Source organism: Cheilinus undulatus, linkage group 13 (assembly GCF_018320785.1).
Source record: "Cheilinus undulatus linkage group 13, ASM1832078v1, whole genome shotgun sequence".
Lineage (NCBI taxonomy): Eukaryota > Metazoa > Chordata > Actinopteri > Labriformes > Labridae > Cheilinus > Cheilinus undulatus.
The window spans coordinates 31,290,298-31,304,727 of record NC_054877.1 but is presented as its reverse complement, the minus strand read 5'-3'; the positions used below and the strand labels follow the sequence as shown (position 1 = coordinate 31,304,727).

The 14,430-nt window shown below is 39.7% G+C and overlaps 1 protein-coding gene across 6 annotated transcripts in view; it reads left to right on the top strand.

The window, feature by feature from the left end:
- The window catches only part of LOC121520321 (SPRY domain-containing SOCS box protein 4-like), an 85,690-nt gene that overhangs the window by 31,434 nt on the left and 39,826 nt on the right, over window positions 1–14,430 (top strand). For 4 of the 6 annotated variants that reach the window (XM_041803703.1, XM_041803700.1, XM_041803699.1 and 1 more), the window contains exon 2: window positions 481–1,445. In XM_041803703.1, coding sequence (XP_041659637.1) covers window positions 713–1,445 — 733 coding nt within the window. In that variant the 5' untranslated portion in view covers window positions 481–712. Of the gene's footprint in view, window positions 1–247; window positions 330–480; window positions 1,446–14,430 lie in introns of those variants that run through there. The other 2 variants (XM_041803702.1, XM_041803704.1) reach the window with 2 other exon arrangements.

Below are 14,430 nucleotides of genomic sequence, written 5' to 3'. Positions count from 1 at the left end.
TTTCTCATCAAGGAGTGGATATAAATCATAACTTGCTGTTCCTGCTCTCCTCCTCTCCCCAGTGTGTTCATATTGTTGCAGACTCAGCCAACACTCATTAAAATTACATCACCTAAATGAGATTGTGCAGATCCGAGCAGACTTGCACAATCGGGGAATGTTTGCTGTATTGCGTACCCGTGTAAATTTTAGCATGTGACTTTTGTTTGGAGGATGCAGGATGACTCAGAGAAAGCATGTGTCAGTAAGCGCATTTGTTGTTCATTTATTTTATTGTAAGTTTAGTAGAACAAATCTTTGAAATAAGGAGGACCTGCCTTAATAGAAAGGTATGTGGATAACATTATTTTAGAGGTGCCATAAAAAATGTGTCAGAGGAGCTAGTAACCTTGTGGATTTGTCTGAAACTACCAAAACTAGTGCTTTTGTGTTTAATTATAAATAGAGCTGATAAATTTTTTTTTTCTTGTATCTCTACAGGTTTGGCAGTAGCAGCTCTGTCTTTCTGAGGATGTTTTTGGCATGAAATCAGACCACCTACGTCTGTTCTTCATCACTTCCTCTTCCTCCTTCATCACCCTTCTCCTATCTCTGGCCAGGGACTCTCACCTCAGCTCCACCGCATTGATGAGGTAACGTCAAGCGGCACCCACCTGCACAGACACCTTTTTCACTTCTCCCTTTTCCTCCCCCGACCCTGCCCTTCACAGCCATGGGACAGAAGATCTCCAGCGGGATTAAATCAGTGGACAGTCGTGGGGAAACCGGTGGCTCCCCGTCGTATCGGCCCTTGGCTCACCGGCGGCAGCACCCAGAACTGAGAGACCTGGATTTCTCCAAACCTCCACGGTTGGATCTCCTACTGGACATGCCTTGTGCTGGACTGGAGACTCAGCTCAGACATGCGTGGAACCCTGATGATCGCTCTCTTAATATCTTTATCAAAGAAGATGATAAATTGACATTTCACCGTCACCCAGTTGCTCAAAGCACGGACTGCATCAGGGGGCGAGTTGGATACACACGGGGTCTTCATGTTTGGAAAATCCATTGGCCTTCCCGGCAGCGCGGCACCCATGCCGTCGTTGGGGTGGCCACTGCAGAAGCTCCTTTACATTCTGTAGGATACACGGCTTTAGTGGGTTCAGACTGTGAGTCCTGGGGCTGGGATCTGGGACGCAACAGGCTCTACCATGACAGTAAGAACAGAGCGCACAGCTCGCTACCGTCATATCCATGTTTCCTGGAGCCGGAGGAGTCGTTCACCCTGCCGGACTCTCTGTTAGTTATTCTGGACATGGACGAGGGAACACTGAGCTTCATGGTGGACGGGCAGTATCTTGGAGTTGCTTTTAGAGGACTTAAAGGCAAGAAGCTGTATCCTGTCGTTAGCGCCGTGTGGGGACATTGTGAGATAACCATGAAGTACATCAATGGCCTGGATCGTAAGTACTAAATTCAACTACAGTAGCACTCTGTGGGCATGGCTGAGGCATGAAAGAAAGTGATTAACACTGATATTTCATGATACCTGTGTATAAAGGAGTTTAAAATTAGTGGAGTTGTTCTTTAATAGAAGAATAGTCTATTGAATCATCGTCATACAAGTCAGAGCCACAGCTGGGTGGCTTGTTTGCAGTGTTGGAGTTGTTTTCATACCAGATTTGGGTTTTGCCTCGAATACTGCCAGGAATTTTTCAGTATTTGAGAGGGATGTATCGGTATGGAAATCTCCTTGATCCTCGGTATGTTATCTACTGTGGTATAAAAAAAACCCACAACAACAAATGAAGACTTGGAAAGAAATGGTTTTGTTGGCATTTATTAAACAATTGCACCATAATTGTTCTCTTTAAGTGTTTTCTAACCTGCTCAAACCTCCGCCGTCCACCACTGAAAATGGCTGTAGGTCACCGGGGATATATTTACCGATTCGCTCTGCTCCACAAAAAATTGACACCTTTTGCTCTGAAGACCGATCATTTGAAACTGTCACAGGTCCATGACAGTATTTAGACGCTTCTATCACCACGATATAAATAAAACCATTTAATCTCTAGTATTTTATATATATACAGTGCTTAACAAATTTATTAGATCACCTGTCATAAAAACGAGAAAACATAGATATTTTAGAAATCTTTCAAAAAGAAGTTTTCTGCTGGTTATCAGAGGTGTACTAGGTAAAATGTAATGCTGTAGACTATAGACTTGATATTGTAATAGGTGTTTGAGTGGAGGAACTGGTGTTGGAACATCTCAAACAGTAGCCTTGGGTGTGTTAAGCTTTTCATTTTGTTGCGTAACTCATGTAAACTCAGAGGTCAGGCATCTGACGCACACAGACCCAGTGAAAGTAAGTTTGGCAATAATGGCAAAACAGACAGTCCACTTGTATTTTAGTATTCAAGGGTATTACAGATGTCATGATACAGTAGTTATACTACTCATGAAGAGTCATCATCTTTCTGCATGTATGGATATTTTTTACAGAAGGCTTCATGAGGCCAATGCTTTCTGTCCAGCTGAACATCAAAGATAAGAAAATGAGTTTATTTATCCTTCTGAGTGTTGGTTCTCTGCTAAGTTTAGTATGAAAAGGAATTATTTTTCCACTAAATGTTTAAGTCTTTATGATGGACGTTCACAGACATGATGCTCACCTTTTGGAAAAGGAGAGAGGAGGGTTACACGCTTGCGATGGCAGACCCTTTGCTTTGAGTTAATGTTTTTTTTAGATTCAAACTCAGCTTTGTGGATGTCAGTTAAAATTCTCATTCCCTATTGGAGCTTCTTTCTTGGATTATTCCTCCTGATTTTTACAAGCAGCTACAAAAAGGACAAGAAGATGTATTTTCATGCCTAGTATCAGTGCTATATCATTTCAATTTCCGTTTAATACCTTGTTTTGGGGTTTTATTGTGGCTTATTTGCTTTGCATTGAAATGTTCCTGATTATATCAGCACTCTATTATACTGTAGAAATGTCTAAATATGTGTAACACAGCTGTGTTTTTCAGTACTTTAAGAGTGAGATGAGCAGATTCAGGTATTTGAGTTTGGTATGTTTTGTTCTCTTGAGACTCTGCCTTTGGTTTGACTCCCACTGTCTGTCTCCATGTTTGAGTTATATGAGAGAGAGGAGACAGGCTCTCCCTCCTCATCGCAGTCTAAACACTGACTCTTTGAACTGCCTGTTAGAAGAGCTCTTAGACACACATCATGAACACCTACACACACACCTTTCAGGAAGCGAAAGTGTGTTATGAAAACAGGCTTATGATCTGACACTAGCCGCCCCCCTATGCACAACCCCATGGGTCTTATTTGATGTCACAACAGGGTGTGTTTTTGTCTGTTATGTGGCTCAGAGCTGAGAGAAAGCCCATCCCTCTCTCTAGTTTGTTACATCAGATTCCATTTTTATCCAATCTGCTCAAATTCCTCAAATTTTTCTTAAAGTTTTCAGCTCTCAGTGGTCAACACAGCTTCAGGAGCGTGTTTTCTCTCCTTTAAAAGAGGTCATGAGTCTTATCCTGGTTTTAAATTGGATGTTTTGGTGTGGTCAAATAGAATATGAATCAGAAGGAAACACAAAGCGCTTGGCAGAATGTTAAGCTTTAAATTTCTTAACCTCCTGTTTAAGTCCAGCCTGACTGTTTTGCGTGATGTCTGGTAATCTCTCACTCTCAGGCTTAGTTCAAAGTACATACTTTGGCTGTTGAAAGCACCTAGCCTCAGCCGTTTTCCATTCATGGAGCCATCTGCAGGATTTCATGGCGAATTCGTCTGTGTGATGGGCCACCTAGGAGAATATGGGTCTGTTCAAAGCCCTCACTGCTACAAGCCCACAGCCGTCATGCTGTGAAATGAAGTTTGACTGTAGAAAATGTGCACAGCTTAATGCAGGGGGGAGAGTGAAGGTTGAAAGGATCATCCTGATAGGTGTGTCGTATGGAAAAGGAAAAGATGGAGGAGGTGGAAGAAAAGCCCCCCAAGAAGGGGGTTATGTATTTAAGAAACAGACAAAAAATTATTTAAAATGTAAAAAAGAAAAATTAATCAAAATGTTTGCCTCAAATATGCTGACTCGGCAGGTTGTTCATTAGCTTACTGCTACAGTGGAAGCAAGATAGGAACTTAACACAATGCTAGAAAATCACAGCAGCTCTCTGAGACTGTTCATTAACTTGACCCCTGGTTTTTAATGGATTTTCAGTTGAAGTAAAGTGTTTACTTCTTTTAAGTTTGTTATGTAGAGCTCACTGGAGCATTTTAAAATCATACTGCTGACTTACTTTCTACTTTCTGTACTTAGTCATTAAATCCCTCAAGGCATGTAGTTCTTTGAATATTCAGAATAACAGACAGTGTGTTTCATTAAAGGCAATATTGATATGTTCACTTAAGCACCACCTTATAAAGTTTCCTCTGAATGAAGGAAACCCTAAGAAAACTACCACATCCCTGTCAAGTGTAACGGTGCCACACATTGATAAAAAACAAAACAAAACAAAACAAAACAAAAACCACCAAGAGCTTCAGACTGATTTAACTCCTGGTTATGGCTTAGTAATAGCAATGTCAAAGTAATATTTTCAGTCCCTATTTACATATCATTTATCACCATTTATTTCTTAATCATGCAGAGGTGACATGTGTCATTCAGTGTTGGTATACTCCTTTTACTTAACTAGTCCAGCTTATCAGCACCTGTTACCTAGCATCAGCTGGGCTAAGTGTCATTACTGTCCAAAAGGAAGTCAGCATTTTCTGAAAAGCTCCAGGAGAGTTAGCCTCATGTGAAAAGTACCAGGTAATGAACATGCTGCTTTTTTGCACACACTTCAAGTGCCAACTTTTCATTTCTCACTGGGAAATGCTGATCTGAGCCATATTAAACGAGCAAATACAAACTGTGAGGCCCATGCTTATATGTTAGTAGTAGTATTTATTTATTCTTCATAATGCAATAATTATAAACAGTATACACAATTGTGTAACTTAAAACAATTATTACCAGTCCTTTATAGACTAACTTTTGATAAAGAATACTCCAGAGGGTGCATTTTATGCACTAATAATAAAAAAGTCTAACACAAAATAAAGGAAAAAGTGTGATTTTATGTGTGTGTTTCTGCAAAGTGAAAAAGTCACCCAAGAGCTGAGCCTCCAGTAGGGGAAATCCACTCAGACAATTTCAAAGCAATAGCTTACTTTTAGTTTGTTTGCTCACATTATAACTAAGATTTCCTTTTCTGGGAGCTTTTAGAGCTACGATTGTTCTGAAATAAAGACTGTAATAACCTTCATATCACAGGATGTTACTAAAGGTGAAGCAGAAAGCCTTGGGGTGCAACAAGGATATGATTACAGTCTGTGTAGCAGCACAGACAGTATCTGTTTTGGTTGAATCGGCTTGTCTGCTCTGGAGATGACTCGCATAGTGAGAATGAAGTCATAATTGCTGTCTGTGAGGGAAACCAGCATCGGTCAGATAGACAACAGATGTTTTGTTACAGCATCGTTGTCTTTTTGTGCTTTCTTATTAATCATGTGTGAGAAATATTTATGTATGAATATAAACCTTAGAGGCTGACATATCTTTTCTGCATTTGAGTATGCGTCTGGTCATGAAAAATCCTCCGGGTAGATCTGTAATGACTTAATCTAACAGGCTTTCCCATGAGAAGCCACTATTGGATTGTTTGTGAATTATCCTCAAGATGGGAAGCAACACGACTGCGGGGTATTAAAAAGAGATTTATTGGCGCGGCGTCGGCTCACCACAAACTGTTTGTTTTTCTCATCACTCCGGCTTCAGACCCCTCTGCATCACGAGCTGTTGATCATCACTTTGCTCCACCTTACATCACTGCTCCCATTCCTGCAGTAAAACCACAGAGACATAAAACCAACAGACCTCCAGACTATTGGTAGTTTTTAAACTGGCACAGAGTAATCAGGGTCAGATAAGTACGTGTAATATAAGCTTTATTGCAAAGAAATGCTGAGCCAGGCTTTCACTGCATTATCCTGTAAATGTGATGTAAATTATTCATCCTCCCAGTGCTACGACTTCAAAGAATATCCCCTCTTGCGTGGAGAAGTGAGCACATCTCTCTCTGCCAGATGTGTATATTTTTCACTTAATTGATGCTAAATTACAAAAACACGTGTAACTAATTTATTTTTCTACCTCGAAGCAAATATATCTGTTCCTGTCAAATATTAGAGTGTTTTTCTCTCTCTCTCTCTTTCACACTTACAGCTCTGTAGCTGTAAGTCTCTATAATTGTCTCTATAATTATAGCAGTTAGCGACGCTTTGATTCAGTACAATGGGAGCTGTCTTTAGCTTTAGACCTCACTTGTGCCCTTTCCACTTTTTCATTTGTTCTTTCTTTCCTCTCCTCTCACCCAAGCACTTTGCAGAAAACACCACGGAAAAACCAAGCATTTACAATCACTGACATTATCAGATTTTTATACGCAGTGGCATAGTTGTGCCTGGAGAAGTAAACTCATGATCTATCCCCAGTATTCATCCTGCTACCACTATTTACACAGCTGGCTTACTTCATACAATCTTGGCCATTAGATATCCCAGAGGATGGTACTGGCAAACTATGACCCAGCCTACTCTACCTCTGATTGGCTTGATTTGATATTCCTACTCAACCAAAAGGGAACATGCTATGTTAGCAGGTCAGAGGAAGAGTGAAGCAGATTTTGCCTTTAAGGACAAGATTGCAGGATACAACTGAATGATGTACATCAAAAGGGATTTTTAGTAGGTCTAGTCTATTGAGAGTAACTAAAAAGTGAACATACCAGCATGTACCCTGTACTTCACCTCCATGTTGGTCATTCTATTTAGCCATGTAGTGAACTAGGACCTCCTACAGGTGGCAGAATTCAGAGAACTAACAGAGCTATAAAGTTGTTTGGGATGATACAAGCGTGACAACCACTCATCATCATGTTAAGCTGACTTGAGACAAAATATGTCCTGTTTTCAAAGAAGTTTCAAAACTGCATTACAACATACAGCACCCTCATCTTCAGTCTATTTTACTGTGAGAAACACAAAAAGCCACTCTGGGCTTCGACCTCTGTCCTTTTCCCAGCAGAAATTTACTCATACTTCATAATTACGGCATCACAGGTTTATTCAGACACCACATTCTTGCAGTATGTCAACAAGACGTGACATACACCTTAAGCCATTCTAGCACTGTGACCAGCCTCCTCTAGCTACTATTATGGATCAGTTTATATCACATGAGCTTAAAAACTACAGCCATAAACCTGTCACCTATACTGCTGATGCAGCGTTAGAGAAAACTGAGATCATCTACTTTATATGTTGGCAATAATACTTTTGCTTTTACATGATTAGACTCTATGCAGTGTAAAGGCTTGGCCTGCACAGTTACAGTCAACGGATACAGCACTGTGCAGAATTTTTAAACATGTTTGGGCCAGAAACTGAGGCTGAAGTAAGGTGTGTAATGGTGAGTAAGCCTGCCTGAGGGCACCATTGCGCAGGAAGTAGAACTGACACAGCCCTGGTCATGCTCTGGATGTCTTTGCATATTACCAGGGGCATGAGAAAAGTATCTGTTGAGAAAATAGCAAAGTCCAGACCTTTAGGGCATAGTGAGGGGTGGATGTGGCAAATAAGCGCGGCTTAGCATCCAGAGAGGTAGTAGGGTTGCCACGAGCCCCTGGTCATGCTGTGGATGCCCCAAGAGCCAAAATACACTGGCGGTCTCCAGGTGTATTATCGGGGGTGCAGATAAAAGAAATGCCATCAAGCTTGATCTTGGCTGAGTGACACACGTGTCAACATGTGTCTAGCCTGACTCTGGCAAACCCCCCCCAGCCCAGGTTGTGGCACATCAGGCCTCGTGATGAATGCTGTTGCACTCTACAGGCCTAAAACTTGATGACATGACTTTACATATCATCGCTACAATAACATGTTAATAAACTTATAAAATTAAAGTTAGTATGATTGCCAAAATGTTTACGACCTCAGTATGTTTTGATATCAGGTCTTTTAAATGATACAGTGTCTTTCATTTAAATGGCTGATAGAATTCAAAAGTACAAAAGTTTAGAAAAAAACTACAGATCCTTAGTCATATTTTCATACCACAGCTGTCGTTAGTTAAAGACATAGAGCACTGCTCTATGTCTTTACTGCTCAGAAGTGTGAACCAATATGTTGCCAGTGTATTTTTTTATTTTTTTTTAATTTTTTTTTGCAATTTCACTCATTTAAAAGAAGATTTCTGCAAGTTTTAGTAATTAAACACATAACACACACAGTATTGGATGCCAAGGATAGTTATTCTGTTTGCTGTGGTATGAAAACAGAGTCCAGTGTTGTTGTTTTATCATTATCATATATTGATTTAAGATTCTGTTTTTTTAATAATCTTTTTGGCTATATTGTCCAACAGTTTCTATTTTCTGTGATGCTGGCGTTGACATGGGTGAGGATAAAGGAACAAAGGAGACTGAAAAAGCTTTGAAGAGTGTCCTACTGGAATATTTCTTGATTTTCTTTCCCACTCAGCAGTGTTTATTAGCTTGTATTATAAAGTAAAGATAGTGGTGTATTAATAATACACATTTCAAATTTGAAATGCTGTAAAACACCGTGTGTTAACTGAGAAAAAAAACTATTCGACTCAAAGATAGTCAATACAAAGTATCTTATCTTTTGTAGAAGTGCTTTATGTCAAACTGTTTACAGATACAGAATACTTGAGCAAGACACTTGACCCCAATTTGCTCCTGCTGCTTTGTCAGTGGTGTGTATGGATGGGCATGAAAGGGACAAGCTAATACTGATGGAAAGCACTATACAGGTTGAAGTCCCTTTACCAATATTCAACAAGGCATCCTTAACATTTAATAGTATCAGTGTGGACAGAGCATGTCCAATGCTGTGCCATTTAAGGTGTAAGAATTAATTGACCAATCAGTCTCTTCAGTCATTTTTCATAGAAATTGCACTATTGTTTGGACATATGTTACTCTTTCTACAGACTCATAAGATGACAATGAAGTAGATGCATAGATATTGGCTAACTAAAAGGATCTGACACAAAGGCTTGGGGGATTTTTTTCAATTTCAGTTGTGATATTCAGTTATACTGGTGGTTTTGGTTTTGTCTGCTGAGGTTTTTAGATATCTTCAAGGCTGCTGCTTCCAATGTGTTGTAGTGTCTCAAAACTCCACTCTGATTCCCTACACTCGTGACTAACCTCATTTGAAGTCAGTCTGAAACTGTTCTTATATGAACAGCGTATGTTGTTATCCATGTTTCAGGTCCGGTTTGCCCAAGTGCTGCCCAGCCTGGTGCTCTTCAGTTTCCCTCTATTCTATGACACGTTTGTTCATCACTCTTTGAATTATAAATCATCCTGCTGGATTCAGTGACTTAGCCTTCTAGTGGGGGGCTGGTTTTTAGCACGCCAGCTCTCACAGCTTCCCAGCTTACTGCTATCTGAGTGATATGTGGGTCAGTGGGTTAGCGCTTTAGCTTTAACTTAGCCGCTCGCTGCAGGCATGATGGTGTGCATGCTGCTTTTTCTGCTTCCCTGATCTGTCTTCCTCTGCTCTTACTGTCACATGTGCATGTTTGTCTCTGTTTCTGTTTTCATTTCATTAAAACGAGCCATTTAAACCTTTCTGTAGAACTTATTTTTCATGCAGATGCACAAACAAGTCTTTGGTGTGTTTTTTTTCTCTCTGGATCTGATTTTGAGAGCCATCAAACATGTAAACCCCACAAAACACACTATAAATGAAAATTGTGCTTCTTCTTATAGTTGGTGTTTTACAGTCCTTTAGTGGCTTCTTCACATATCTTGGTTGAATATGAATTTAAAAATATTCAACCCTTATATGAAGCTTCTGTGATTAATTCCTTTATCCTAAGAGTCCAAGTTCTGAGGCTTCTTTTCTATACAGTCTAACTAAAACGTCTTTTTGCCTCTGCACAACAAGGTTTTTAACAGAGAAAAAGCTCAGATGTACGTATGAAAGAGCCCTGTGTTTCTTTCTTCATCCTCTGCTTTGAGATCTAAACGCCCTCAGCTCCGTCAGGGAGCAGCGGTGTCATGTCAGTGCACTGATAATCAAATATTTAACAGCAGAGATGAGAAGAGAGGAAAAAAAGGCAAAGAAATACATGAGAAACTAACAGAAGACAGAGAAAGAACAGAGTTACAGCAAGGAATTGGCGACAAATGAAAGAAAAACAAATAGAAAAGTGTGTAAATTATAAAGGCCTAAAAAGTGAAGATAATGACAATGAAAGGGAAGACTAATACTGACAAAAGAAGAGCATGGGGGTGTAAAAAGAAAACGGAGCCATCACAGATCAAACAGTGGAAGGCAGACTGAATAGTGACTGAGACAGGATGATAAAAGACAGAGAAAGAAAGGAGAGACATTAGAGACGATAGGATGAGAAGTGTAAAGACTGAGCGAGGGCCAAATTGAAAGTCGTGTCAAGTGACGAGTGTCGGCTCTGTGGAGATCAGATGAAGTGACAAGTGATGAAGGAATGAAAGGAAGCTTAGAGGGGAGGGAAAGAGGAGAAAACCAACGTTAATGATGGCCTGCAGTTAAGATCAGAGAGCTACTGTATGAATAAATGTTTGGGACACATAATCACTCACTTCAGATTAGATAGATCAGTACTAGTCATTGTTGACATTTGATTCAGGATTTTGTGCTGGTATGAAAGGATCTTCAAAATAATAAGTCAATACATAAGAATTGGATATGTATTGCATTCTTTTTATAAATCAAACTATGATATAGCTGCCATAAAAGAAACTCTATGAATCCTAGTTCAGACCAAAGATTTCCAGTGTAAGGAGATAGTTTTAGAGTTTGCAGCTGTGTGAGCTGTTACAGCCCAGATCAGTCCAGTTGATGGTGTTGCCTGTGGTTTACTTTGTCAGGATACTGACAGCTGGTTTTAGGATGCTGCATGCATATGAAAGTGAAATGAAAAGCTTATTGAAAGTTTAACGATAACAAATTTTTTTTTTAATTAGAATTTTTTTTTGGATAAAATTATGATATTTATTTTGAAATGATTACTACCTTGGATGTTTTCGGGATGGACTTAATAGAGATGATACTTACCATTTAAAAGTCCCACTAGTACCTCGGAAAAAAGCCATTAAAAACTATTAACATTAGAAAAAGGGCCCTACAGCCAGCCTTTTTTTTTTTTTTACAATGATTGATAAATAGCACTAGTGGAATCAGAGGTGGGGCAGGGGAGGTGAACACCTTGCTTGTTGCCCTAATGTTAACCAATTACAGAAAAAGTGCCCTGTTGTATGCCCCTATGTTAGGTAAAAACGATAAAGTGCCCAACCTGGTGCTCTCTGAGTAAAAAAAATGTGTGAACAAAACTTGACCAAGTGCCCTCTGAATAAACAAAAATTGACAAAGTGCCCTTCTAAGTGCCCTCTTTGTGGATAAAATGTGACCTAGTGCCCTCTTAAGTGCCCTTGTAGACAAAGTGCCCTTGAAGTTGACAACATTTTACAAAGTGCCCTCTGTGTGGATAAAAATGGGCTTAGTGTCATTTTAAGTCCCCTTTATGGACAAAATTTGTTGAAGTTCCCCCTTAAGTGTCCTCTGAGTAAACAAAAATCGACAAAGTGCATTTTATAGTGCCGACTATTTGCACACGATTCAACTAAGTGCCCTCTGAATAAACAAAATTTGATAAAGTACCCTTCTGAGTGCCCTCGTTGTGGATAAAATTGGGCTTAGTGCCCTTTGAAGTGCCCTCAATGGACAAATTTAGATCATGTTCCCTCTAAGTCTACAAAATTTGTCTAAGTTACCCCTCAAGTGCCGTCTTAATAGAAAAAGTTGACCTAGTGCCCTTTAAGTGCCCTATTTAGACAATAAATTACAATTTCTCCAGGTTGCCTTTAAAATGGACAATACATTAGTAATTGCCCTCAAAAGTTGTCTTGGAACTCTTGGGCAGGGTGTCATCTCAGTAGACGGGTGAATTCCGGTCTAGTCCAGCTCATTGCAAAGCACACTAGCCCTGTAGAAAGTTCTGGTCTTTGTCATGGATTAGGAATAATTCAAATGAACATAAGCTTGCCTTTTAAGAATCAGTGTTACCTATTACAGCCTTTTCAGTCCCCCTTTTCTTCAACAGTAGGCAAAGAAATACAATGTATAAAACATTGCAAATCCAATCAATTAAAATCTATTCCTTTGCAGCAGCAGACTTCTTCAGATGTACCGTGTGTGTTTTTGTTTGTCTCTTTATGCAAACCCTCAGCTCCAACTCTCAAAGGAGTCCATGTGCAAAACCAAATCTGCTGTTTGCTTTCTGCCAGGCTGCCAGCAAACAACGAGATAGTGGCAGGCACGCCAGCTTAGTTACCAACTGTCAAGTGAATATTTTTATCCAAAATTTGGATTGATGAATGAAAAATAGAAATTTCAGAAACCCTGCATCGTGACAAAGCTATCCATACATAACATCATTACTTTATGTTAGAATTTGTTGTTTAACTTTAATCTAGTGTCTATTTAAACACAGCCAATTCACTTTAAGGTGCATTTATAAAAGCAGTGCACAAAGAAGGTGCAAAGAGAACAGAGCAAAGAGAGATGGACAATAACTGAGGGAACAAAACAAAGCTCAAAGGGAAAGATATACAGTAGGAGTAAAAGCTACCAAGGGAGAAATCACTGTTAAAAAAGCTTTAAATCCTGAATGCTGACGCTGTGGGTGAGTAGTTTTATACCTGCGGGAGCTGACCGGCTAGCATCCCCCCACTGCAACTCCAGCGTATGTTAAAAGCCCGGGGAGATTATTGGTTTTTGTGTTAAACAGAAATGGCTGGGTGCGATGGGAGACACAGAGAAGATGAGAAACCGACTGAATTACTGCAGAAAGAAAAACCAGAGTGATTTCACACCTGATTATCTCCCAATTTATCCCAGTTCTGTGTCAGGACCAATACTTATCCCCTCATCTTCCTCTGTGTGTGTATGTGTGTGTTCAATGCTGCAGACATAAATATTGAAGAAAGATAGGACTTTAACTGTAAGAAACTTTACTGCTGTGCCTTTTTCAGGGGCAGTGCTGACTGTGTGAGACTCATTTGAATCCAATTAATGTCCAAAAATACACTTTAAACAACAATAAAAGCCTTTGATGCATCACTTTTGCCTCCCAGCCATCAGATTGAAAAAGAAATGTATGCAAGCTGGAAAAGCCAGGGTGCTGAAATCAGTTTAAAAATGCCGTCTTCTTTTTAGAACCCATAAATCTCTCATTAAACGCTGACACAGACTAGACTGGGATTGCTAATCAGACACTTTCATACAGTTCAGAGGTCGTGCTGCATTTTTTTGCTGTCTGTTTTTTTTTTAGCAGGGTAGTAAAATTCAATCATACTTTTTTAAAAGCATTTCAGTTTTCTCTTTATTATGTTAAATATGGAAATGAAAGATTACTCTTTCCATAGCATTCACCTGCCTGTACCGAATCGATCTGGTACGAATACACCTGGTACCTTTACACTCTTAAAAAGCACCCTTTTCACAATCAAGCGTATAGCATTAGTTCAAGCAGGCCATTGAGATCAGCTGATCTCAGCAAGCCCTCATCAGCTGACAGCGCGCTGTTTCCCTTCCAAGCATGCTATTGTCTATTCGCACTCCATATTCGAACTAACCTGGCCATGCTTTGCTGCTCCCCCTGCGCTTTTTGCAACCCTCCTCCACCCCAGCTCCTCCTTTATTCTGCGTCTATCTGACTCAAATGCAAGCAAAATAATCCATTTAAACAAAGTATTTGTCAATCTAAAAGCCACCATTTATGATAGCATGTCTACAGTCTGCAATGTTCTCTCTGCAAGATTTCAAAATTTGAAACATGCCGACGCACTGTAGCCCTCTGTTACTGACGCACTGGGACACCTCCAGCAGCCTCTTAGTATACTGCTAGCACTCGGATAGCAACATACGTTCAGTAATCTACAATGTTGAAGTCAGTGATAGAGCCCAGAGGAATTGTTTTTAAATATTTTTGATAATCTTCATTTTAATTCCACTGAAGAAGGCACCAGGCCCTTATATGAAGCAGGCTTGATTTAGAGGCAAAAAGATTCTGTGCCTTAAAGATTTAATTATTCATATTTCATACAAAGCTAATATTTTGATAACAGTACCTGATGCTCTTATAAAGTTGCTGCAAATGTACCATAACTAGGCCCATCTTCTCTACTTGTATCTTATCGTAAGCTTTACCTGGCTGAGACAATCAAGCAGAGATTTTTGTATAAAATTTAGTAAAAATCTTGTTCAGAATAATTCCACAAGCACAGATCTAAAATTGTAACATCATTA